The sequence below is a fragment of the Aristolochia californica genome, unplaced genomic scaffold (assembly GCF_029961685.1).
Source record: "Aristolochia californica isolate CCGP_79_NKW_82.1479 unplaced genomic scaffold, dmAriCali1.0.hap1 SCAF_2, whole genome shotgun sequence".
Taxonomy (NCBI): domain Eukaryota; kingdom Viridiplantae; phylum Streptophyta; class Magnoliopsida; order Piperales; family Aristolochiaceae; genus Aristolochia; species Aristolochia californica.
The window spans coordinates 49367743-49395668 of NW_027181881.1; the positions used below are offsets into that span (position 1 = coordinate 49367743).

Consider the following 27926-nt stretch of genomic DNA (forward strand, 5'->3'; position numbering starts at 1 on the left):
TAAATAAAGTTAAAACTTTGCCTTATTTTTCCAGGGAATAGCTGTAGTTCATAAACAAGCCACCCAAATTGGTTTAAACATGCAGAATTTGCTTGACAGAGAAACAATTCAATGTGAAATTGACATCTATACAACCAAAACCCATTCAGGCATTTTTTCCTTTCCCCCCTCTTTCTTCAACTAAAGTGTCTCATTAAATACAAAAACATAGAATTGACCGCATGCAAACTGGTACAAGTGAAACTAGCCTTCCCCCCCCCTAGAACTCTCGAATATCATATTACAGAAAATGGCCCAGACAAACAGAAATTACACAATTTAATCGCCACCAAAAGTTAAAAAAAAAAATATTCCCAAAGAATCTGACTGCCCAAAAAGATGAAAACCCCAATCTGACAGCATATGCAATGACAACGAACTCACCCAATTAATCGGCCAGCTCTCGCATTGTACCCGCATGTTCTCCCCTAGAAGCACCTCCGGTTTGGCAATTGCAGAATTGGACTATTGAATTCCTTTTTTCACAGGTACAACCATTAAAGAAAATTGGCATGCCAAAGTTGGTATCTCCATTTTACACTTAAAGCAAGCCAGCAAGCAAAGCACCAGGATCCATCAATTCTGTAGGTGAAACAGGAGGTTGCACTTGAGCAGCAGCAGCAGGAGAAGGTTGTATCGCTGGAGGAGCTGTGGGGATGCTAACAAGATTGTCCTTGATAAACTCTTTCATCCTGTCAAGGGAAGCAACTAATAAACCTTATAACAAGAGAAACTTCAATTAGAATCTACAGTCTGAGATATAGGAGAGACTTACTCATATGTCAGTGTCGCATCCCCAGATGCAACTGTCATGCGGAGTTGAGTTCGATCTGATGGATCTGTCTCAATTCTCACCTAAAATATAGTAAAAGTAGAGTTAAAACTGCTATCTGAATACAAACAGAAAATGATTGAAACAGAGTTATAAATCCTAAACAGCAACACAAAGATCGGCACCCCGAGTTCATCAGGGTAAGACAAAACATAAGTAATAGATTTATGCTACCAACACCATCTACACTGAAGGTATCGAAGGACACGGACATAAAGTGTTTCCCCGAGTCAAAGATGCAGAAGCCACACCTACAGGCAAACTTTGCCATACAAATTGCCACTACCTATATGATTTTCAAGCATAGGAACTGCGAAAAGTGTGATTACTGGTTTCAATTCACTCTAGCACTAAGATATTGCCCTTATTTGCGAATAAAACTTCCCCAAAAAGGGAAACTCAAGTCTTCATTGCAGGTGCCAGGACAATAAACAGATTCAATAGAAAAAAGCTCGAGGATGTTTACATGTTATTCACAACAAACAAATATTTAATCAACATATGCTGATTTTAATTCTCTGCTTGGCAAAATTAGCTTTCTGTGCAGTTCTGGCTGTCATGAAAAACTAAGGGATTTTTTTCTTGAATGTTTGATCATACATTCACACACACAATCCATGCTATACAAGGGTGAGACGTGAACCCAAAATCTTACACTAGAAATCCCCCATATGTCCCTTGAGCCAAAAGCTTAAGGGAAATTCAGAATTCATCAAATATTAGTTGGTTGAGTTAAAAACCTCTTATATTTTACAAAATATCAGTAATTTTGCAGGAAAGGTATTCACTCCTTACTACTAATTCTGTAGAAGGTAAAATGACTGAAACATTTCTTAGATGCAATGACATCTTACTGCTTTTCAAAAGAAATCCGCCTCAATTTCTTCCTTGGACACCTTACTAATAGCCACTATCAGATTTCACCTCTAATTCTTTTTAATTCAGTTACCAAATCTGAAACTCAATGACTTTAACCAGAAAGATGAAAAAGAAAATATGGTGATGATTTTGCAGAATCCAAACTCCAAGAGCATCAACTAAAGGCATTTTAAGTCATTTACTATTAAAAGAATGGAAATTTTCCAAGGAGTTGGCTGCACCCAACTTTTTCCCCCTTGGCAAATTATACTATTTACAAGAATGTTACCTACTTCATTTCATTTACAACAATGCAATTGTCTCCTTATAATCATTAAAATTGAAAAAAAAATATCTTAAATGAACATGAATGAGGAATGCATAAAATGAAGAAAAAATGTTGAATATGAAAAAATTAATTTTAAAGTAATTTAATTAAAAATTGATGGTTAAATTAAAAAGTTCTGGGTACATCTAACTTTGATGGACTTGGGACCATACTCCTTTCCATTTTCTAACAGACTCATGAGAGCAAAAAACAAAAGTTTTTCATTCATTTTCATTTTTACATTTTCACAAGTGCACTGATTCTGATACCCTAGCTAGACACATAAAGATGATTGGGTTGCCCTCATCACCTGACAAGGGTGCAGATAAGTTTATGATGTCCCTTACTGAGGCACCCCAAATAATGACCTTCATTGAAATTAAAACTTCCTCCAACTCAAACTTAATGCTGATCAGTTAGTCAATATTCACATTGTCAGATCAATTTGATCCAACACCAAATACAAAAATCCAAGAAGTAGGTATACGGGAAGTTGGTACTATCATGTATTCACAGCTTACCAAGCAAACCATTGCTCTTGTACTTTCTGAGAAGAAGGTTGTGCTTGCAACCACGTTATTAGGATTTGGATCCTGAAAGAGCATCATAAATTTAACCACTCATAAGGACAAAAAAAATTATAAACAAAAGCAACTTAAATGGCTAAGTAACGGATGTAAAAAAGAGATTTTGAACTTACAAGTCCGGGAGTAACACTCAACTGAAAGCTGTTAAACAAGTTTGCCATCTCAGGAAGTGATAATGGTTTTACACCTCTAACCTGCATTAGCATTGTAGATAGAGACGAACCTTTGAAATAGTTGGGTAGAAAAGATTCAATAAGTAAATCATTACAAGGTCCATACTGATACCTCAGAGCAAAACATGATAGCACGGGGTTGAGAACATGTCATTTTTTTCTGTTTTTCTTTTATTTTCTCCCTGAGGAGAAGAATTTTTTTTCTCTATCTTCTTTTTCATTTTTTCTCTTTGCAAATTGTATTCTTATGTAAAAAGGATTCCTGATGTTTATCACCCTTTCAACCATATTCCCACAGAAGTATAGGATTAATCCTTGCATCAGAACTACGTTTTCCAGTCCTTTAAGAAGCATGTCCTGAGATTCTCCATTAATTGGCAGTTATTGCAGAAGATTAGAGAAAAATAATCTCTTTTACAATTATGATTTCATCGAAAACAGTATGAGACAGAGGGAGCATGAAAGAGAAGAAAATAAATAGAAAAGAGAGGCAAGGAGTCACAAAAGAATCTGGCAAGGAATGGCAGCTCCTGAGGTTTGCAGGCAGCCACAAAGAGAGCTGCAGTGTCTTGAATCTCCTCAAAGTGATGCTCAAGTCTCCAATCTGGAGCAAAATTGCTTTACCAACAAATGAATTCCCTGTTTTGAAATAATAACATTTGAAACCTTTTTCTTTTTTGGATAGTTTTCAAGAGTAGGGAGGGTTGTGCACTGCTCCTTGAATACAACAGATTTTCATTTGGCAATCCAAGCCCATCAGGATTTAGTGATTAGAAACCACAATGGTAATATCAAATTATCCTACACTGGTCAAACAAGGCAGCAGTTTTGCCTCTTCTCAGTGGGCTCGAATTTTAGGAGAAATATTTTACTGTCCCAGGGATCGTCAAGGGAGACTCAAGTCAGTAATTGCATGGACCAAAGCAGACTGCCAATTTAGTTGGACATATGACAAAGAATTCACCCAGATTAAAAGTTTGGCTGCTGGCATGAGAATTACCTGGTCTCATGTGTGACATGATTTTTTTTTTTTTTTTTGAGAAAGAGTGAATTTATTCAAGACAAACCAAGAACAAACAACAACGCTAAGAAAAGAAAAGTCTCCTCTGGCAATTGGAGGGAGGCTGCTTGCTTGACAAGGGAATTAGCTAAAGCATTGGCCACAGCAAGACAGTCAGACAGAGTGATAAACTCAGACTCGCGTTGTGTTGATTCATAGTTCATCCTGCTTTGTTTCCTATAGCCGATTTTTTGCCCTCCTCCATCGATCGATCGATCGAGAGAGATCGAGAGATCGAGAGAGAGAGAGAGAGAGAGAGAGAGAGAGAGAGAGAGAGAGAGAGAGAGAGAGAGAGAGAGAGAGAGAGAGAGTATTTGTTTACGCACTCAGAAGAGTTTTCAGACTATGAAGAATAAGATAAAATACTAGTTGTTTTTCTTAGTTTTTACATCTGTTTCCTTGGTACAAGCAAACTGCTGTTTATGTTTGACAGACTAAAATCAGATATACAAAGGAGAAGGTACCATGCAAGAGAGAATTCAATTAAGGGAAACGGTGCCATGAAGAAGAATACTTTTAATTAAAAATAAAAAATACAAGGAGAATTAGTTGTGAAGAGAAGAATAGCAAAGAAAAATAACCTTGAAAAACAAAATGACTAAAATCTACGAAGGGAAAAGACAAAACATGTTTATCACAAAAAGAAAAGAAAAAACCTGCTTACCACTTCCTGCAGCTTCACAGGTGGTCCAGCAAGTGATCTCCATTGAGGGAAAAACTCTTCCACAGACATTGCTGTAGGCTGTAGAAATTTATTTAAAACAGCTGGAAGCCGGAGCTTGACATTAACCTAAACAGACAACAGAAGGATGAAATGAGATATCAAGAGTATTCAACCATAGAAAAGCTATATTATCAAAACCTTTTGCACACACACCAAAGTAGTTCCAAAGTTGTATGAAAAATCCAGTACAGCCACATCCCTGCTTGGGCGAAGGTTCACAACCTCTAAAGGGCATTGCACCTAAACAGAGACACAGAATGAAAATTAAAAGTTAAGCGCTGACTAAGATAAGACCTCATAAGCAAGGGACTTGATCAAACAATCAGATGGTAATAGTAGTTTTGACCTGCGCCCTGGGAGGGATAGTTTCAGGAACCAATGAGAGCTCCATCCTTAAGTGAGAAGGAGGCAATATTTGTGCCTGAACAGAAACAAGAGGGGACGTATTCTTGTTGCCCAAGAAGAGCACCATACGGCCATGATGCCCCCTCCACTCAGCCTTTAGACCAATCTAAACAGGAAGAGAATCAAATAATAAAATTCAGTACGCTAAAGCTGAATAAGACCTTGACATTTCAGAAAATAAGATTTAGGAAACCTGCACGTAAGGGTCCTCATATAAGACTCCACTATCCTTGAAGCAAAGAGAATTAAATCTTTCAGAATTATTTCCAATTGGCTGCAGATACACATAAGGCAGTAAGTTAGATAAGATAATAATTCACAAAAATCAACATTTTTCAAAAAAATAATCGGCATTTCTTTCAAATGCAGGATAGATGAACTATAAAAAAATGCAATGGAACTGTTGGAAAATTGAAAAAAAAAAAACAATTACATTCAAATTTTAAGAATTAGAAAACACAAACAAAAAAAAGAACAAGAATAATAATATATAGTAGTAAAACTTATTACAGACACCTTAGAGATTATTAAAAAAATATACATATTAAGGATAACATAGAGCTCCACAACACGAACCAGCACATATAATCACGCGACAGAGAAAAGAGAGTTAATTTTACCCATAGGAAAAGAAAAATAACATTAAGCAGCATTTTCTTCTTTTCTCATTCACTAGTACCTGAACTGTATTTGATTGCTCAGCTAGTGGGGTAAGTGCTAAAGCATCTGCAGCACTTGGGGAAGCACCCTCAGGTCTAGAAATTGGCTCCGCTGAAACTGAAGAAGCTGCTGGACCTTCAATAGCCAATGGGCTCAAAAGATCACCAAGGAGATCTGCCGATGGTGGCGATGATTGACCATCAACTTTGCTCACGCTGCCATTTGTTTCACTCAATCTTTGGTGCTCGGGTGAATTCACCTCCTGCAGGATGAGCTAATATTTCCATATCAACAGTGGCATGATTTATGCAATATCAGCAATTTGTATAGTCATCAACAAGCCTCACCGCGTTACTGCTCATGCTAGGCACTTTGACAAGGCTCAGTGAACTTGCAGGTATGGATCCATTCACAGGATGCTGGTCAGTTACAACTAAAGCATTTGATGGTTGTTGTTGCTGCACCCGCAATTTTAGAGCACTTTTCTCAGCTGTATCAATTTCAGGATCTTCTGCTTTCTTCAGTAATGAAGACTGTTTTGGCAAAGTGAAATAAATTAAGTGCATGGAAACAACATTTACATTTTTGCCAGTATCTAGAAGAATTGTACTTAAGCACAACTGAGAACCAGTTGTCTGAAACTGTTACTTATTCTTTCATCTTGTTTTTTTTTTAATGAAGCTGAATTAAGCTTGTTAATTTTTGCAGTGCACCCATACCATCCAATCTGATATCTCAAGTCATTCACAGAACAGAGGTGATCTAGCAACCTTTGATTGCATACCATTAACCTCATAATTTGATACAGAGGTGATACAGATGAAGAGCATGGGTGACCAGCAATTTGATAGAACTCTTCTGCCAAGTTGAGTCAACATGTAAAGTAAAGAACAGGAGAGGCTTCTCCTAATTGCTTGGTTTCTTCATCCTTTTTCAACTCGTAAAAATTTAGTGGGTTTTTGAGTCTGTTAAGCTGTAACTAGCACTTTGTTTGGGCTTCTTGCTTTTACGTACTGTTGCATTTTTTCTGTTCTGTTATACAACTACACGACATCTACAAAAAAAAAGAGTTTCTCAGAATATAATGGCAACATAAAGAAAAATGCATATACCTGGCGCTCCGGAAATTTTGGCATTTCAGCCAATATGTCCATTAAAGCAGCACCTTTTCTACTAAGTGCAAAATATTCAACAGCCCGCTGCTGTATTTCCATATCAATGAAACTCTCATATCTAGCAAAATGTAAAATTGCAGTCATATATTTTTACTGCTTCATTGTTAGTCAAAGAAGCAATGGCCCTCAAACTATTAGGCTCCAGAGCATAAAATTAGCCAAACTCATGAGAAGCTACAGAAAGAGCGTAGGGCTTGAGCTTACTTGGCAAAAGTTGCCCAGATCTGTTGCTGCAACTCTGGGTCAGGGGGCTGAGTATGCATCAAGATCTTAGCATATGTTGAAAGAAGAATAGCCACAGTGGTGGACCTGGAAAACATACCATCCTTAGAATAAAACTCACAGTAGAAGTTCTAATAGAGCAATTGAGGAGAAAAAAAAGTAAAGGATAAGCAATCTTACGACACAGTAGGAAGCTTTTCATGTAAGATACTGAAAATATCCTTTGCACCACAGCCAGGTCTTCTGGATAATAGGTGGCTGTACTCACCAAGAATATAAGCACTTACCTGTTGAAGCAACCCCATCAACCGATGAATGAACAAAAATATCAAGATATCAAGACTTTCGGGCAGAAGTAAGATTGATATCATAATCATGGCAAATTGTCTAATATGAAGAATCATTCACTTCCAGGAAAAAAAAAAGGGCATATGACAGCAAGGAGCAGTTGCAATATGCTCCCCAGTGGTCGTCAATTTGTAAAGGAAAAATGCAGGGCACTAACCTTAACCATTGTTTCATGCAACACAGGCTTATCAAGGTACTCTCTTGCTTTTACTGCTGCATAAGACTGAAATAGTACAATAACCATCAGACAAAAATGAATTAAAGGACATGAATATGCAGGTAGTGGGAAGACCAACAGAAACAAGTTTGAGCACCTGTAGATCTTCATTATTGGTAACAAACTGAACCACACGATACCATATGTCATCGCTAACAAAATCTCCCGCCTTGTCTATCAGTTGAAGGATCACATCTACATACCTACATTGACAAAAGAAGAAACTCTCAGACTATCTAGATTTGCAGAAACAATGAGCACTCAGGTCTACAGGAACACCATATATTTTTAAAAAAAATAACAAAAGTTATTTTGAGATATCTGAAGGATATGTGTCACATTTGTAAAAGGTTAAGTTACATATATATCCTAGCCACTTCAAATAGGTTTGAAGATCATCATCATTATCAGAGCACTGTCCAAACAATGCTGCACTGGTAAACATGGATCCTCGACCCAGTTTTTTTTTAGTATAATGAGAAAATTCTATTAAGAAAGAGAGAAAATATTGTCGGAGAGAGGTCCCCAACACCATTGACTGAACTAAAACATGACATAATGACACAGAGATACAACTGGAAAACTTGAGAATTTGATAAATATAAAAAAAAAATGAGACTACATCTCTGTGGGATGTCGCCTGGATATTTGCACCAGCCAATAATAATAGTTGAATCTTCCTCCACCATAAGATGCTAGGATGAGATGTGAGTTGAAGATCTTTAATCTCGTAAGAACCAATCTATATCACCTCATTTGAATAAGCAACCCCAAGAAGCCCAAGTAAGAGACAAGCACATTTCCACTTGAATTTTGAAAAACTCTCCCATGACCTACGAGGCCTGGGTTGCCGCAGGATAGTGCCAAAGAGAGCAGCAACCACTGAGATATTCTGATGTGGCAATGATGAGAGAGACGGCAAAAGAGCGCCAATCCCTAAATCTTCCAAATGATCAAAGGAACGAATGCGTATCAAACCTTCCACATGTCACTCCCCAAATCTGGAGAGGAGGGAGGACCTGATTAATGAAGTCTTGAAACAATGCCGACATGCAGAAGTCCCAATCAAAGAGGGAGAAAACAAGATTCCAGATCTTAAGAGTCATCAGGCAATGCAAGATCAGGTGATCAATTCATTCATTCTCAGTGTTGTAAAGCCTGAAAATTAGAGAAAGACCTGCCATACCTCTTCTACAAAGATTGTCCACTGTGAGAATTTTAACATGCAAAGCACTCCAAATTAAGAAGAGAACATGGAGGATCCAATCAATTTCCAAGTGAGTAATGCAGAATGAGTGTGCAGCACCAAAAATTCAGAACATACTTGTTGCATGAAGCTACCGAAACTTGCCTTAAATGTTCTGCTTCCAAATGAGTGTACCCTCACAGTCAAAAGAAATTATCAAACAATGCAGTAAGCTGCCCAAACTCCACAACCTCATCCTTGTTCAAATTTCTTCTTTAAGTCAAAAGCCCAATTAATGCTGGAGCCAAGACCACAAATTACTATTTGCCAAACCAGGATTACATGCCACCCTGAAATGTCTCTGAAAAGACATCAATCTAAGGGTACTTTCAAAACCTAACCCGGTAACCTCAAACAATGCAGTAAGCTGCCCAAACTTCACAACCTCATCCTTGTTCAAATTCCTTCTTTAAGTCCAAAGCCCAATTAATGCTGAAGCCAAGACCACAAGTTACTGATTGCCAAACCATGATTACATGTCACCCTCCAATGTCTCCGAAAAGACCTCAATCCAAGGGTCCTTCCAAAACCTAACCAGGTAACCTCTCCCCACCTTGAATCTAGTGCCACCAATAAAGGTTTCTCTCAGTCTACAAATCACCCTCCAGAGGGAGAAAGGATCTGCATTGGCTGGGATTAGAAGGCCACTAATCCAAATGTGAGAATCATTAATTGCAGATGACAATGGGCCTCCAAAGGCCATTACACTCCACCATAAATGTTCTCACTTTCAGAGAAGAATGATATTCATGACGCAGATCTTCTTGAAACCAAGCCCCCCAAGGCGCTTAGGAAAGCAAACATCATCCCACTTAGTTAAGTGGAAGCTAGAGGACCCATTAGTACAACGCCAAAGGAATCCTTTCTCATTCCAGTCAATTCCTCGAAGATCAACATCCATATGACGATGGCATTTTTAAAAAGAATGTGTTGCATAGGCTGAATATATAGTGTTCAAAGTGATAAATAGATGGAAGCAAAACATCCATGATCAGGCTAGACGTTTTTCTTCCTGAAAACCTAGCCGATCTTGCTCGCTTTGGAAAGGAACTTGCATCTCAAAACTTGGTAAAATCCCCGTCTCTGCTTGTCTGACCCATATTCTGAGGGGCCTTTGGTTGGAGAGAAATAGTAGGAGATTCAGGGACATCACTAGCTCCCGGAATATCATCACCGATAGAATCTTTGCCTCAATGCTGGCCTGGATTAGCTCCCTTAGTGCTTTTGAAAATCACCATAGCAGGCTGCTCAGAGAAAATCGGAAACTTGTCATGCAGATGTCTATCCCTCGAGGTGTGGATATCACTGACTACAATACACCCCCTCCCCCCAAATCCCTCTAGAGTCAAAGGCAGATCTATCATGACATCATGGACATTGCTAGCTCCCTTCAGTGTGTTTGGAGTTATGTACCGAAAAACAGCTAACCGTTTAGCTGATTCTCTTCCTAAACAAGAAGTCTTTGTCCAGTCCCTTGTTGTAATGGAGACTCCCACTTTTGTTAATTCTTTGCCTTCAGACTTTGCAATAAAATCTTGCCATTTAAAAAAAGTGATTTCATTGAAAGGGAAGAAAGAGAATAGTTTAGAATAAGAGAAGGAATCGTTTAAAATAAGAGAAGGGAAACCCCTACTTTAACAATGGCATCAGCTAACTATTAGCTGATCTTAATACAAGAGACCAACAAATTACGTTATCAGCAAGATCCAAAATTTCATAAAAAAGCCACACAATCTCCAAGGGGACGTTTTCTTGCCATTGCACCAATTGATGACCACTAATGAATCACCCTCAACTATAAACTGACCTTGAAGCCTGCCTTTAAAGATCCTCATGCCATTAAGAAGAGCAGACAATTCAGAAATGGTAGAATCAGCAATTTCCAAAGGACCCAAAAAGGAGAGGAGAATTTCACCATTGGATGATCAGAATACTCCATGAAAAACAGTTGGACCAGGGTTGCCAAGCAAGCACCCGTTAAAATTGAACCTGAGATAACCGTCGGGCCAAGGAGCCACTGCTGGACAAAATGCGATGAGATGATGTCAGGTGCTGCAAGCAACACCCTGAAAGAGCCTTTGATTATGCTCCAGCCAGATCATTCAAGAGACAAAGGTCGAACAGCCTTGAGCATGATCTTTCCAAGCTTCAAAAGGGCAAGCCCAAGCAATTGATTGAGTAAAACCCAAAAAAGAAGGAAGGAAACAGAAGTTGGCTCCAAAATATTAAGGAACAGATTCCAAATTTCCCAGGAAGTCGAGTAATAGACCAGCAAACAATCGACAGATTCATCATGATCACCACATAACCTACAGGTAGCACCAGTGATGGTAGTCCCTCTTCGGTGTGTTAAGATGTGGAGCCTAATTAACATTTTACGCTGAGCCGGTACACTTGTAAGGGTAGTTTGGGGATTTCACACTTGTAATTCAGTTGCCCTAGTTTTCACACTATATTTGGAGGCACCGTTGTTAAGAGTTCATCATTCGGAGAAGGATCATCAGTTGCGGATGAGAGAGGTTAGAGAAGCGATTTCTCTTGTAAACAACTTCATATTCATAGTGGATTATTGCAACAACAGACGACATGACGTAGTCTCACCTTGAGGCGAACTTGTATAAATCTTTTGTTTTTGGTACTTGCTTGTTCTTCTTATGCATTTATTATTATTGCTCTCGTTAATTTTAAATTAGGGCGTTTAATTCCTAACACAGCGAGATTGTCACAAACTAAGATTTTACCATTCATGGTGCTCTAAATGAACATTTTAGCTATAGGAGGGGCCAAGAGCTCAAATTCTGATTAGTGCTGAGGAGCCGAAAGCAGGAAGCAACTGAGAACTCACCATCATGCTCAGGCATCCAAAGAAGGGAGAGTTCCATGTGCCGCTTGACATATAGATTGCCAAGTCGCTTGCAGATAAAGTTACCGTATAATTCTAACTTATCCATATTTAACTGTATTTACCCCCTTAATACCTCTAAAATAGCACACCTTTATATTCTAGGTAAGAAATTTCATTGCATGGTATGTATACATAATTTTGACTTATCCATATTTAACTGTATTAACACCCCTAATACCTCTAAAACAGTCACACCTTTATATTCTAGACAAGAAATCTCATTGCATGGCATATTATACATATCAAACAAATCACCAGATAGAGGATTTCAGGAAGCCTCATTAAGTTCTATTCAAATGTAGGGTGCGTCCTCCACGGGACAGCATGTGCATCATATTGAGACACACATGCGTGAAAACATGACAACATACATAATCTCTAAATATACACAAAATCTACATAATGGCAATCATGCAGATCTCTACGTACAGATAACCATGACCAGAGAAGACATATCCTCAACAAACTCAGAAAAGAAACAACTTCAAATAGAAGAAACAAATTGTTCCCGCGGAGAAAACAACAGACTGGTAACCAGCCAGAAAAACACTGACCATGATAGATCTGGGGCAAATTTTTCTGCAAGAATGGCAGCCTTTAAGGCCAATTCCTCACGCATAGCAAAGTCTGCTGTACTGAGATACTGCAGATTGATATGAGGTAAAATGTCAGTAACAAAGGCAACTTCCTCCCAACACTAGAAGATAAAAACATAATAAAAGTTTCTTTTTGTCATAATGAACTACCTGCAATAACTCTTCAACAATGTCCTTGGCATTTGTAACATCACACATGCCATATAGCAAATCAAGAGCACGCCTTCTGATACTGCAAGAGATCATCAAGATTATTTAAAGATAATTCTTTGTGAAGTTCTTTATAACATTTGTTGGTACACTTGTCTTAAATCTTTCTTTTCTTTTTTTGGTAGTAATTGCTGCACATAGAACTTCAATGTACCTCCTTCAGCACTTATCAGCTAAAATAATTGGCATAAAATTTATATTAATGACATCCATTTACAAAATTCACCAGAAGATGAAAGGCAAAAATCATTTTCCTATGACCATGGAAACATAAGCACCAGCAACAGTACTGACATACTTACTACACATATGGTGACACTTTTTCTTTCTTTCAATAACAAGTATCTAAATATCTCATTAAAGAAGTTATGACAAAAATTATACCTCCTCTGTCATGCATGTAAACCAAGGTTTATGCTCAAAAAAGAATTCATCTGATAAAAGTTTAGGAGCACAATAATAACAAATAAGAGGGCTCTAGGACCGTCACAGCACTGAAGTATGCATGCGTCAAAATAAATTGATCAATTTGGATGAGGTAAATTGATCAGCAACAATTCTCTTGTAAACTTTGAGTAGCAAGTCAAAAACATTCAGGTAGAAAACTATTTCCATATAATCAAATGCCTCTATACAATAAAACCAGTACAACTAAGTGCCTCAAGAATTACCTGATGTCAGGATCCTTTAAAGAAGTGATTATCTGTGCTTGATGTCTTTTAATGATATCCTGTACATCTGTGACCATTAACATCCTAGTCATGTTCTCCTGCACAAATAGGGGCCAATAACATATTTTATTCGCTCCTACTAAAAACTTGTTCTTAACCTAGTAGAGAAAACAAATAAAGAGTTTCATTCAACTGCCATGCAAATTAAAAGGTACCAGGCCAAGATATCTAATGTTTGGCTCTCGGACAGCAATAAACTTCCCTAGCAAAGCAACACATTGAGACATCATCTCCTTTTCTGCATCAAGATGCATCACCTGTACAGAACAACCACATCAAACCTAATACTTAGGAGAACCTCTTCATCCAGCCAAATGCCTACTGCATTACAAGTAGAATAAAAAAGAGTACTATGTTATCATCCAATGAATTGTATGCTCACACTTAAAAATAACAAAATCAATAACCCACTAGTGCGGTAAAGTATAGAAGACAGAGAAAAATACCCACACCACTCCCCCATCAGAATCTCTCATATTTAGTCATTCAACAGGTAAAGAAAGAATCACGAGAAGTGTTTGCTTTAAAGAGAGTAAGGCTGCCATAGACACTTCTAATTTTTTTTTTAAAAAAAAAGAAGCATATGAATACTTTTTATCACGAAATGAATTATAAAGATCAAACTAGTTCATTTCTGGAAAGAAAAAAGCCAAAGTCATGATAAAATTCTTAAACATATTGTTTAAAATGTAACTTGAAACAAACAAAGCTGGCTTTTGTAATATCTCTGAAAGTCTAAAAAATGAAAAGCCACGAAACTATCCAAAAAAAGTTTAACAGATGCAATAGAAGCAATCGCAAATCGGTAGATGTTTCAGCCCCCTTATAGGTAAAAACATACCAGTGCAAGGGCTTCAAAAAGTACAGCATGCGATGCATTATTTTTATTGACATTCTTAACAACATCAGTTCCCATCAAGATCCGCTGTAAAACCTGCCATGGAAAACAAAGATAAGAATATGCTGACGAAGCTACAATGTGCAAATAAGCTATCCATTTTATAAAAATAAGATAAATAGATGGAATAGAGAAGAAAGAGAAAAGAAAGAAGAGGATTTAGAAGTGCTGCAGTGTGCGGCAAACTCCACGAGGTCAGAATTCGACATCTTTCTTTATTAAATAGGTCACTTAAGTGAAAAATACTTACAAAGTCAAAAATGCCCTTTTAAACTAAATTGCTTGTATCTCCTAGATAGAAACCAAGTTAACCTGAAAATTGAACCTAACATCCACCATAACTAGACAAATACTTTCCTAGTCTTAGAGGAAAACATATGAGTCTAAAAGATTAAAATATCCTTGATACCAACTTTAACACTTCCCCTCAAGCAAGAGCATATATATCTAGAAGCTCCAACTTGTTACAAAAAATCCCATGATCTCTTTTACCAAAAATTTGTAAATCCATCACTAAGTTGATTTGTAGATTTGACATCGAGAGTAACCACGGCTCCACTTATCAAAACATCTCTGATAAAATGGCCATCAACTTTAACATGTTTAGTCCTTTCATGAAATACAAGATTACTTGCAATGAATATAGAAGCTTGATTGTCCCTCTTTAGTAAAGAAACTCATTTCTTGCAACATAGATTTAACCCACAAGAGTTCGTTAATTGTATGTGTCCTTGCCCTATACTCACCTCTCCGCACTTGAAAGGGTAACAACAGTTTGCTTCTTGCTCTTCCAACTTACTAAATTACTTCTAATAAACACACAATATCCCGAAATAGACTTTCTATCCAATTTGGACCCGGCATAGTCAACATCAAAATATCCTGCAATTTGCATATGTCTATGTGGCTTAAATAATAGTCTTTTCTCTAGCACACCCTTCAAGTATCGCAATATTTTCAATGCAGCTTTTAGGTGAATCTTTCTTGGGCATTCCATAAATTGGCTAATTAAACTTAATGCAAAGATAATATCAGGTCTGCTCATTGTGGCATAAATGAGTTTGCCTATCAACCTCTTATACATGGTATTATCTTTGAGCTCACTATTGTCCTTCTCATGAAGATTATGGTCAACTTCCATTAAAGCCTCCGCATATTTAGGTCCCAATAACCCATACTCAAGTAGCATATCAGTTACATACTTTCTTTGAGTCAGAATAATATCCGCCTAGCTTCTTGCTACTTCAATCTCGAGAAAAAAATTCAGTGTATCTAGATCTTTAGTTTGAAAATGGTTTGCAAAATGTCCTTTTACTTCTTCAATCAGCTTTGTTGAATTTATGGAAAAGAGAAATACTTCACTAATTTGATATAATTTGAGTAAAATGAGTCTCTACTTATAATAGAGGAAAGAACTAGAATCTTATTACAGTTAAACTACCCTTGTCCCAGTTATACACAAAGTCTAGAACAATTGAACAACTGAACATAAATAGAAGACTAACATAACTAAAACACCTTTAACTGAAACTCATTTAAAACAAAAACTAAAACTATTTTGTGAGACCTCCTTCCATGAGGCGTCTCTTAGATTCCATCATATTAAATCTAGTTTTATGCGACTTCTTGTTGTGAGAGTCATGTAAGACTCCTTAATACTTGTTCTTCAACACTCCCCCACAAGCTAGAGTTTATAACTTCAGCTTGCAATTAAAAAGATTTTGTCTTCAATTTTCTTTTGTTGTAAAATATTCTTCATAGATGCAAAAACTATGTTTTGTTATCCCCTTTTCTTGAATGTTTTGGTCACATAAAAAATACCACAACATGTAGAATAAAGTACCTCTTTCTTGTACTTCTTCTACATTTCCTCCTCATCTTGGGGATAAGAAGGACATAGATACCTAGCTTGGACAAAACATAATATGGGAGAAGAAAATCACTCCTAGTCATTCGGCAAAGCTCCATACATCGGTCATAGTCTAAAACACTCTCCGCTCAATTTTAAAGGGGAAAAAACAACCCAACTTTAGGGCTTAACAAAGAGACTACTCACTTTTTAAGGGTAGCTCAAACACGAATCACCTATTGGGTGAAGAATAAAAGATTTGACTCAAGCTGGATGTTGGGCACACTCCTATACTTTTTAGGTAGTGGGTCTAGGCATTACTCTGAAGTGATGAAAACTCAAGAAGATATACTGAAGAAATACTAGACGAAAACAACTTTAACTAGAAGGAGGCGACTATGCAATACTTATACTTCAAAAAGAATTTAGAAAGACCTTTAAAAAAAAAACTAGGAGAAACTATAACAATACAACTTAATAAATTTGACCAAATATAACTTTTTTGGGAGTGATCATAATTTTCAGAAATGGCGATGTGGATACACAACCAAGTAACAAAAACACAAAACTTGAAAATAACATCAAAGCAGGAAATTTTTGCATACCTTGAATGAGCACATCATGGAATAATTAAGACTGACCAAAACTCTATGATTAGAAGAGAAATTTGGCTAAAAAACTAAGATTCTAGGAGAAAAAAAAAACTCAATTCACGTCAATGCATGCGTTTCAATGCTAAATGTGAATCTGTGGAGAGAGTTGAAGATTGTGTGTCAGGCCAAATTTCTTCTTGACTCCTTACTAAGAAGGCTTCTCCTCTTTTGTGGGCTCCTCTATCCACGATAGCTGGAGTTGCTTGGCTCGGATGCAGATTGGAAACAAGGCCCCTATCATGTAGACATGGACCCCTCCGAAACCTGGTTTTCTCAAGTTGAACTTTGATGGTTTTTCTCTCGGTAATCTCGGAATCGCTAGCTTTGGGGGTGTTATCTCTGATTCCTCTAGTAATCAGTGTCTCTCCTATGCGGGCCCGCTGGGTATTTCTGACTCAACATCGGTTGAGCTACATGGCCTTCTCAATGGGCTTCGTATTTTTAGAAACATCTGTGGGGGCCCTCTTCACATTGAAGGAGATTCCAAATATTGATAGAGTCTGTTTTCCCAATATTGTACTATTAATAGGGGTCAAAACCATTTTGTATTATTAATCTAATTTAAAGATAATAAAGATGGCCCATTTCAAAGAAAAAAATTAAAATTAAATTTTTTAAATATAGATGATAAAAAGGAGTCATTTCTCTTTTCTTTCTTGCATCTCAAATGGCAAAGAGAGAAGGCCAGGAGTGGGTGCCGAATCCCCCTTCTCCATCTCTTATTCATTTTCATGTCAGAGAGAAGGAGTAGGACCTTATCTCATATCCTTTAGTCTATGTGAAGGAACCCCCCACCTCCCATTAATAGACGAGGGAGGGCAGCACTTCCCTCCTATGCACAAAAAAGAAAAGAAAAAAAGAAGTGACCCCTACAACCCTCTTCTCTCTCTTGTTCCAGAAGAGTAGGGGAGGAGAGAGGGGCACTTCCCACTTACACTACAGAAATGAAGGGGGTAGGGTAGGCTCAGCCTACCATCAATTATAATTTTTTTATTTTATCTAACAAATCTCAATAAGAGTAACAAAGTAATTGCATTTTCAAACTTTTTCATAGATCAAATTAACTCTACCACATTGCTCCACCAGATATTATACATATGGTCATGACTGTAAACACAGCATCAAGATATTTGGAAACTGTCCTTCCTTTGTTTTTGTTTTTGTTTTTGTTTTTGTTTTTGTTTTTTTTTTTTGGGAGGGGGGGGGGAATGATCCTTCAAACCCTATGTCATGAGTGCATCACTGAAATCAGGTACATCCAACCAATGTTTTTTAATCAGGAACTACTTGAAATGGACGTCCTTTCAAATGACCTCTTTGCACTTCAAGCTATCAAATGAGAAAACATGTGATTAAATGGTCTTTGGAGAGTTTTGGAGAACCTAACTTGCCTAGACATATCAGCATGTGCATTTTTCTCCCTCAAATCTATCTATTGTCACTAAATAACATACCTCAAACAAAGACCTTCTGGTGTTAGGATCTTCAATAGTTGGGAAGTACTGCAATGCCCTCATTGTTTTAACCTGCAGCAACAGATTATACCATGAGTTTCCTAGCACTTGTTTCAAAGAAATAAGCACTCTAGTTATAAGAGGACCAAGTGAAATTCAAATGTTTACATTTATGTACAATGTGGTGCATCACTACAATAAAGTTACAGACCAAAAGGATTCCCACCCAAACATATCTGCTATATGTACCAGATGTAGAATGACAACTAAAGGCAAGAAATGATACAAGTTAATGAGAAAATGGCAGTAAATACATGCTGATTGCAGAACGAGGTTCCCTGAGAACAAATGCAAGAAATGATAATTAAGTTATCCACCTCATTCACATGCAAAAATATGCATGTCCATCAAATAAGAGAATGAATGAAAGAGCGAATGGTGGAAGGCTCACAAAGCCTCTGGTTGATTCCCCAGGCAGGAGAATGGACTATGCTGGTTCGGTTTCTTTTTTCTTTTTTTTTAACACATCGGTACTATTTCCAACATCACAGCCTTAGTATTCTTCTTTTTCTTCTTCTTCATAAGTTGTGACACTTTTTTTACTTCCATCTATCTGCATCTCCTCCTAACAGGTTAAATTCTTCCTCCTCTTCCATTCCGACAAGACATCCATGATTCTTCTACAGTCCTTCCCCTTATTCTAATCCTTCAATTCCTCTACCTCATTATTTTCTTTTTAGCTTATTATTCCTTTTCCTCACTCCTTTGATTTCTATCTCCCCACCACCCCTAACTTTCTTCCCAATTTTGTAATTTAAATTCAACTTTTTTTGTCGAAGATATCATGTTGCGAAAAAAAATATTGAAGATATTAGGAAGATTTATATTGAGAAAGGAGGATATATAACTGTGACAAGTTACAACAGCTGCAAAAGATTGCTTCTCAGATGTTTAATGAAGAGATCAATTCTACTTAGTCCCTTTGGACAAGAATGTCAGTCTCTGAATTTGCAGTTCCAGACAAAGTTCATCTCTCCATCTCTTCAATTCCTAAGATGCTTTTCATTTTCCAGGTTTATTCCTTTGCTTACAAACAGTGACTTATTCTGCTTTGTTTTTTTTTTTAAAACCTTATTCCAATGTTGTGTTCTTTCCTTCACCACTCTTCCCTACCAACCTGTTCTTACTAAGATTGGGTTCCTCACTGTCTGTGTAGAACAGATCTTCGGGTGTATCAGATTTTCCTTCACATTTCTAACATCACTGACAACTTGACTTTTCAAAAAAACAAACAATTATTTTCTCGAAAGAACAAAACAAATCGAAATAGAGGAGGGGAAAAAAGAAGACACCTGAAGCCAGGGAGATGGGATACCATAGTATGTATACTCCTGTGGAACATCATGATTCCTGGCAAGCCTCTCCAAAATTTTAACACATTTTGGAAGGCAGCTCCAATAGGCATCATGGTTGTTAGAAACTAAAGCAACTAGAACGCTCATAACAGAAGTCAAAACCCCAAGATCACGCTCATCTAGAAGCTGCGACATGCGATCTGACCTGAAAAGGAAGTTGAAACAATATTAATACTTGAAAACCAATAAGCAAGAAATACATTAGCAAAGAATCCAGCAACTTACCACCCATCGACATTGACAACATCAGGATTTTTCCTATACAATCGCAAGAGACACAATGCAGCCTTTTTTCTAACAAGTGGTCTGCAACTACTAGAGATCTGCAAATAGTGCAGCAGCCACGGTAAAAAAAAAATTTTTTTTTTTTGAAATAGTGCTGAGTTATATTAAAAGGCTCAAAAGAGCAAGATTACAAGGAGGGGGAACCGTCCCAAACAATGAGAGATTTTTTTTTAAAAAGTGTGCTATTATTTCAGAAAAGGAGAATTACAGATCAAGGGAGCCCTCCCTTTAGAACAAGGGACTGGAGGAGGCTCCCCATTTGGCGAGTTCCATGGTAAAATTCTTTTCTTTTAAATATGAAAAAAATTTGAGGCTCTTACAAGCAACTTTTGGACATCAGGTGCCAATGATTCAGCAAACTCCCTGCCTCCAATGTTTCCTACCTGTCAAGAGTGAGGAATAGATTACATGCCCTTCTTCAAATAAAAAAGATTACATGCCGCAAAGAACATAAAATTAAGGGAAAAGTTCAAAACAGCACAAAAATGATAAATAATGAATGTAAAACTAAGAGAGAAAATGTAAGTGACAATAAAGCTAGCGGCACGCCCTTCCTTTCCTTTTAATCTAAAGTACCTCACAGGTCACCGATAAAAGAATATTTAACAAAAATCCACACATAGTTGGGAGGAATCATGTTCTTGCACTTTTTGTCATTGAACACATGTGACCATAAATAAGATACCCGATATCAGAAATCAAACCATGAACTTCATACCATAGTTAGGGCCAAGCACTGGAAAGTCTCATTCCGCCCAATGATGTCATTACGAACAGTGTTTATAACCAATCGTAGAAAGTCATGGTTCTCATTGAGTAGGCACGATGTAACAATGTAGCCAACCTGCCAACATTGCGCAATTGTAAGATAGGGGAGCAACACAAAACACGACTTTTTTCTTCTTTTTTTTAAATAAAAAAATAAAAAATAAAAAAGAAAGAAGTCATGGTAAATGAACAGAAAACAAGACCTAAACAATAGCTACGAAAGAATGAAAAATACCTGTTTCTCAGGATACTTTGGCGCAGAAATTAGAGAAACGGCTTCCATGTGACCAAAATCTACATCGTAGCCCAGCATATAGATGTAAAGCATTTTCCAGACATATTTCTTTTTCTCATATGGTGACAAACCCTGTTGAAAAGTAAACTTGTAATTCACAATTTCTATTACGACACCTATAGTTCATAGCGGAAGGCTGTACCCACATCAATAATGCATTAAGGGTACGCATAAAGACTAACACAGTATCAAGGCCAACAACAAGTTTCAATATTAAATTGCAGAGTACATGCTCAACCAAAGGTTACCTCGAGTAGTAACATAGTAAGTTATTGTTTCACAATATTATCTTGAATGCTACACATCTACTGATGCATCCATAGCACAGGCAATATCCAAATTCGACCACTTTGTCTGATATTTAAACCTATTGACAGATCCATAACTGGTATATCTAATCAAATCAAGTACAGTTCACTCAAGAATTGTGTATGAAACATTAAGATAAAGAAGTTTGACCCAGTCCTTGCCAAACAAGGAATACAAACAGAGAAGAGAAAAAGTAAAATCTAGGGATAGCAGCAAACTGCAGTTCACTCTTAACAAAGGGTAATCAAATATATCGACCTGAGAAAGTCAGCAACTGGTGCTATATTGATTCATGGCTAAGGAGACCATCGGCTCTTCAAGGCTGGAGATTGTATAGAAGATGTCTGGGTGTTAATGCGAGTCAAAGTCATCAAAAAACCAAACAATCTGTAGACTAGACAAAGGAATCCCAGAACAGAATGGATTGAGAGGTTAGCAAGTATCACCATGGTTCAAAAACCTCACCATTTGAAAATCCAAGACATTATGTATCAAATCATAATGCCAACTACTTCATTTTCACACTTTTAGTCTTAAAGCAATCTATCATATACTACAGGTCTAACAGGTGAAAGACGTCATGAGAATTGATGATTAAGAGCAGAGGATACTGAAGATGACAACTAAGAATCATAATGGACTTATGACTCCAACTCATAGGACAGAAATTCTATCTATATTGAAACAGCTGTGCTAACCACACAGTAATAGACCGGAGTGAAAATTTTCACACCTGACCTAGCAGCAGATATGACATCCAACTAGCATGCCATATAAACACAATGATGTGTCAGCACAAAACCCTAAAAACTTTTCTTTCTCATCATCTTCTTCTTCTTCTTTCCCCCTCCCTCTTTCAGGCCACCATCACTACCACCTCCCTTCAACTTGTTTTTCCCTTTTCCTTCTACCAACTTTCCTCTTTTCACTTTCATTGTTGCCACTATCACTACCCTCCCTGCAACTCCTTTTTCTATTATGTTATTTCTACCCTATAGCTTTTCTTTTAAAATGATTAGAATGATGATAGCTTTATTTCATTAAAATAATTAGCATGTTACATGGTACAAGGAAACGTTTTTTTTTTATGAATAGTGCGTATATTGATAAGAAAAAAAAATACAAACCTAGATTTCCAGAAAAGGGAATTTCCAATGCAAGGTGCTCCTGAGGTATTCCATCTCTAGCTAGTAAATCCAAAAGGCCATTGACTGAATAAGAAAAGTTCCTACATTCAATCCTTATGAAGAATAAAAATCTGCAATTTCATCAAACACAAAACCTAGTCTCCAAGAAGGGGCCAATTCTTGGCCATTCAATTGATTACATTTGCTTAGGGGTGGACATCAGGTTGGGTTGCCCATAAAACCCGACCTGACCCTACCCGAAAACCTCAAGTTCAGGTTTTTAGCTTCACCTTGCGGGTCAGGGATGGGGCGGAGTAAAACACCCACCGGGTTTCAGATCAAGGACAGGTTTTCCCAAACCTGACCTGAACCTGACTCGTGGACAAGACATGGATATGTAATGAGGTTAGGGCAGGTCGGGTTTACTTTGATAGGGTGATCGGGGTCGGTGATCGGGTTCGGGTTTTGGGAAACCCGTGCCCACCCCTACATTTGCTTAATCCCCTTCAATGATTAGGGGCCTGGAAACACTTGAGAGAAAAATCTTTTACCATTTAGGAGGGCTTGGACTTTACCTTTTTCCGAATCACACAAACCAAGAGGCTATGAATAGAGAAGAAGAAAAGGCACCTTCATCATCATTCACATATCCCTCGAAGCCCACAGGTGCAGGGTCGCCTATAAAGGACCATCAATGTTTAGTTTCATTTTGAGAGAGTCGAAGGTAAGTGATCCTAAAAGTGTTCAATAATATTTCAGTGTCTCTTATGATTGAGCTAGGGAAGGGGGGCATTTTTTGAAGAGAGATTGCTGAAAGGAGAATATAGTGGATAAATAGCTCAATTGCATTGCCTGAGGAGCTAGAAGAGTGTTGAATGTCTCTTGTTCTTCTCTAGCCATAAGTTCCAAGGGAATGCAGCCATTGCTGTCCTCCACAGATTTTTTGAAAGCTTTGGGAGAGGCCATGAATGGCATTTGTGTTACAAACTTTGAGAAGGTTTCCAGGATACAAATAAAGATATCAAACTTTCTGAAGATTGCCCCCAAAACTGAGCTACTGAAAGAGCAATAGAGAAGCACATGATGGATTGTTTCTATTATTTGTCAAATAGCTTACATATATTGTTCACAATTAGCTGAACCCTTTTGGCCAACTCATCACATTTGAGGGCCTTACCATCAAGCTTTTTAAAATATTTTTTACGGAAATGGCTGCTGACATAGCTGCACATTCCATAGGTAACTCCATTTGTGGTCCATATTTGTCGTGTTACTCATTTACCATCTTGAGAAGAAAATCACTAGTAGCTTTTGTTGAAAACGGTAGGTCTTGTGAATACTTCAATAGAACCAGGGGAATCAGACAGGGAGACCCTTTGTCACCTTTCATCTTCACCCTTATTGGAGAACATCTGTCGTCCATGGTTCAACTTGCTAAAAGATCGGAATGGCTCAGCCCCATATCCCCAGATCTTGCTCAAGACATCGCCCTCCTACAATATGCGGATGATACCGTCTTTTTCTGTGAAGGCTTTTTGAAAAAAATTCATTACATTAAAGTCTTGCTCAATCTTTTTGAAATCTCAACCGGTCAAAAGTAAGTTGGTCAAAGTCATCTATTACTGGTTTTAATATTGAACCCCACCTTTTAAAGTCCATGGCCAGCTACCTTGGATGTAAAACTGAAATAACTCCGTGTACTTATTTGAGCCTTCCCCTGACCCCTAGTTTACCCTCCAAGTGCTCCTGGCACCTTGTTATTGAGCGCCTGGAGAGTCGCTTGGCGTCCTAGAAAGGGAAATTCCTCTCTAAAGCTGGTAATCTGGTCCTAATTAAATCCCGCCTTCATGGAATCCCTGGCTACTTTCTGCCTATGTTCTGGTACCCCACCTCTATTAGAGACAAAATTGGGTTCATCAAAAGAAGATTTCTTTGGGAAGGACCAAATGGTGAGAAAAAATATCACTTGGTAAAATGGGAAGAGGTCTGCAAGCCAAAATCCCATGGCAGACTGGGTGTATCCGAGACACTGTCACCACAAATTCTACACTTCTCCTTAAATGGATCTAGAAATTTAATCTTTTTCCTCACCTAATTTGGAGAGCCCTAGTTGCTGCCAAAGCCAACAAGCTTTTGGGACGGTGGACTGAAGGGGGAAGATACTATCATTTGTCGCCAGCCTGGAAAAAAATATCCTTGCTACAGTCAGATTTTAAGAAAGGTGTTAAGTGCTACATCGGCAATGGGACCTCCACAAAATTTTGGTCCGATTGGTGGACTGGCCAATCTAGCCTCAACATTAACTATGAGTCTATCTCTGTCCTATCTAGAAATATTGATGCCTCTATCTCAGATCTCTGGTCTGAAACAGGGAGCTGGAATTTGAACCTCCGAAGAGGCCTCTCATATTCTAAAGTCATCCTGGCATCTAATCTCCTTTCGAGCATCACCACAGACAAACCCATATTTAATCCTGATAATCTGATCTGGACACCTTATACAAAAGCACTTTCTCAACTGCTTCAGCCTACAATTTCCTCAGTAACCCCACCTCAAATCAGCCAAACCACCCAACGGCCTCCACCTGAAATCTCCTTGCCTACCTCATGCAAAATTCTTTATCTGGATCGCCTCTGCAAAAATAAAATCCTCACATCAGACTCCCTAATCCAGCGGGGAACCACCGTCCCCGATCCTTTTTGTCCTTTTTGCTAAATTGCCCCAGAAAGGGCCAATCACATACTTTTATCCTGCCACTATGCCCATACTGTTTGGACCAACCTTTTAAATAAAATTGGGTCCCAATATTGCGTTGCACAAAATCTACCATCCACTATCCTCTCAATCATTGGTGCTAATCTCCCAAAGCTCAAAAAAATGCTTCTCTCATGCTGCACTGGGCACATTATATGGGGTTTATGGAAAGAAAGAAACAAGAGAAAATTCGAATTTAAATCTTTCCCCGCTGAAATTTTGTCTTATAACATTACGGACCAAGTTTCTATCTAGCTCCTGACCCAAAAAGAATTCGAAAACTTCAGCAGCTCTAACCTAAGAAGAAAATGGCAATTGGTCGCTGGGTTGTCTCAGCCTTCCCCGCCCACCGATCATTGCTACATGGGCCCTTCCACTAACAGGCTACTTCAAGCTAAACTTTGATGGAAGCACTCTTCGTTGTCCGGGCCCTGCAAGTTATGGAGGGGTCATTCACAATGCAAATGGTTATCTCCTTTTCTCCTTCACGGGCCCTCTTGGCATCTTTGACTCCACAACTGTAGAACTCTCTGGATTGCTGAACGGAATCAAAGTATTCACTAGCCGGCTCGCGGGCCCCCTCTACATCAAAAGGGACTCAAAGACTGTCATTAAATGGTATGCAAAATCTATCAAACCTCCGTGGCGCCATTGGGATTTGTATTCAGAAATTTGTAATATAATTTCTTCTTTAAATTATAATTGGAATCACATTCCTTGATCTGCCAATCATTTGGCAGACATTCAAGCTAAGACGAGTATTTCACTCCAACACCTTGTTATGGAAGAAGACCCTCCTAGCTAGGTTTGTTTGTTCTCTTCACTCTCTTTTATAGTATATACACCTCATTTCAAGCAAAAACAAAAAACTTTTGTTGAAAACCAAGGAGAAGAAGCACAAAAGAGATGGCCTAATAGTAACTTGCAACTAAACAAAATAGCAGATAACAGAAAAAGGATTTATCACCATTAAACTGACCATCTATGCAGGGTTCCTATTTCCTCAAACAACTTCAACAGTATCTGAAGATGTCACAGGAAGTAGTGGTGTTTGAGGAACCAACTTACATTATAGATGACAGCAGGAACAAGAATATGCCAACTCTTGTCATCATTCTTTATATGTAATGCATCTATTGATTCATCTTTGATTGTTAAAAGTATTAAAGCCTCTTCCTCTACTCATATAATGCCCAGATATATCCTTCTAATTGCTCAAGCCCTCATAAAATTAATTTCTAATACTTAGTAGCAAATCAAAACCAACAAATAGACGGTCTCATAATTGTAGTTACTTAATATCTCATGCCTTTCATGTTACAATTCAAGTATAATCAGAGTTGGAAACTGGTAGTTCAGGACACAAAGAGATGCTTTCTTCTCACTTGCTACAATGTCAGCCAGTTTAGACAGCATCCTCTGGGGAATATTATGCTCAAAAACATGATTGAAGATTATAGGAGGTAGAAATGATGTACACAAGCTACAATACCCATGCATATTTTACTCTTGGCGGTCACCATTGATAAGCCTACAGACCAGAGGCTACTGAAAGCCGGGAGCAAAGACTTATTAATCACTAAGAAGCCCTTGCATCCACACCACTTTCATTCTACTTGAAAGTAAAATAATAACAACAAATAAATCTCTAAGACTAGAGAATCTGTTTGACTCGTCTGATAAAGTCTAGAAAACAGTGCACTTTTTCCTAGCTTACATTATAAACAATAAAAACACTACACAATTATCAATCGCCTTCTTCCTTTTTTTACAATATAAGAGTTAGACTGAATTGAGAGGCCAGAGTTGCATGAGCCTTAAGCATGCGTTTTTCCTCATAACACTTGCTAAAAAGGAAATAAGACAGACAATACATCCACGTGAATCTCAACAAGGATCCCCATACATCTAAAGGATAGAACCTTAGACATCAAACATCAGCTGCAGTGGTCGTGGATTATGCTCGTTGGCAAGGATTCAACCACTCTAAAAGGACTATTTTCGCTTCCAATCTGTACAACATTTGTTCTCAAGCCAAGGAAAGTAGGAAAAATTATGATACGCTGTCCAGATACTTATGATAATTACATGACAGGACGATAAATATCATGCAGCTTGACTTTTAATAAGAAATCAACTTCATTTAAAAAATGGCAGGAATACCGAACTCTTTCTGACAAGTTACTGTGCCTCAAAGCTCAATTCAACCAAGTAAAGAAGTCATAAAAATCAAAGTGTAAAACAGTAGAACAAAAACAAGTGGGACCTTTTCATTCTTGAAACGGGTCCGGATGTTTCCGAGCTCTTTGTCCACCCTTAGCCTCTCCTGCTCTTTGTTTTGGCAGTTACGTACGTCGCTAATGAAGACGGAGAGACCTCTCATTCCCGACAAGGCCATCTCCTCGGATCCAACAAGGGATCGATCGGCGAGCGTCTATTCTACAAAAAATCCTCGATCTGAAGGGTCTTCAATTCAGATCGGGGAAAGGCACGGAGATCTTCACCGCAACCGCGGAGATTTGCAAAGCAATGCCCTAGTGGTTGGAAGCGAGGCGTATGAAAGGTGGGACGAAAACTAGAAATCCCGTCGTCGGCCGCTGCAGAGACGATTTTTACCATCACATCATTTTCCACCTAAAGCTCTTTCTCTTCTTCCTTTTTGTTTCTTTATTTCGTTTTTTTTTTTTTTCCTTTTTTCCTCTCCGCATAGGCAGAACTTGTAATTAAGAAGGTGGTCTACGATAACTCATTTTCAATTGCTTGCCTGGAACGTAGCTCCAGCCTTCGGTGTCCGTGGAAAGAG

General features: G+C 38.0%; 1 protein-coding gene across 1 annotated transcript; it reads right to left on the minus strand.

Moving 5' to 3' along the window:
• On the minus strand, window positions 1-27921 carry LOC137955306 (AP-2 complex subunit alpha-1-like). The gene is made up of 27 exons (XM_068802194.1): window positions 27390-27921; window positions 20874-21005; window positions 20589-20714; window positions 20191-20253; window positions 19811-19908; window positions 19523-19730; window positions 18171-18242; window positions 14158-14250; window positions 13472-13573; window positions 13257-13354; window positions 12526-12607; window positions 12334-12422; window positions 7726-7831; window positions 7569-7634; window positions 7244-7350; window positions 7046-7150; window positions 6779-6899; window positions 6014-6199; window positions 5686-5928; window positions 5200-5280; window positions 4948-5112; window positions 4755-4841; window positions 4542-4667; window positions 2758-2838; window positions 2579-2650; window positions 815-894; window positions 1-731 (listed from the first exon to the last, which is right to left on the minus strand). Exons 1-27 carry the CDS (start codon window positions 27519-27521, stop codon window positions 581-583), a joined length of 3072 nt encoding a protein of 1023 aa, XP_068658295.1. The 5' UTR covers window positions 27522-27921; the 3' UTR covers window positions 1-580.
• Between the last annotated feature and the right edge of the window lie 5 nt (window positions 27922-27926).

Excerpts from the sequence above, each read along its gene's own strand:
- LOC137955306 (XM_068802194.1), bottom strand. The coding sequence starts at position 27,521 with ATGGCCTTGTCGGGAATGAGAGGTCTCTCCGTCTTCATTAGCGACGTA. Across the intron at positions 7,635-7,725 it reads CCAATAATGAAGATCTACAG|TCTTATGCAGCAGTAAAAGC; the intron begins GTGCTCAAACTT and ends GTACTATTTCAG. Across the intron at positions 4,842-4,947 it reads CTATCCCTCCCAGGGCGCAG|GTGCAATGCCCTTTAGAGGT; the intron begins GTCAAAACTACT and ends GTCTCTGTTTAG.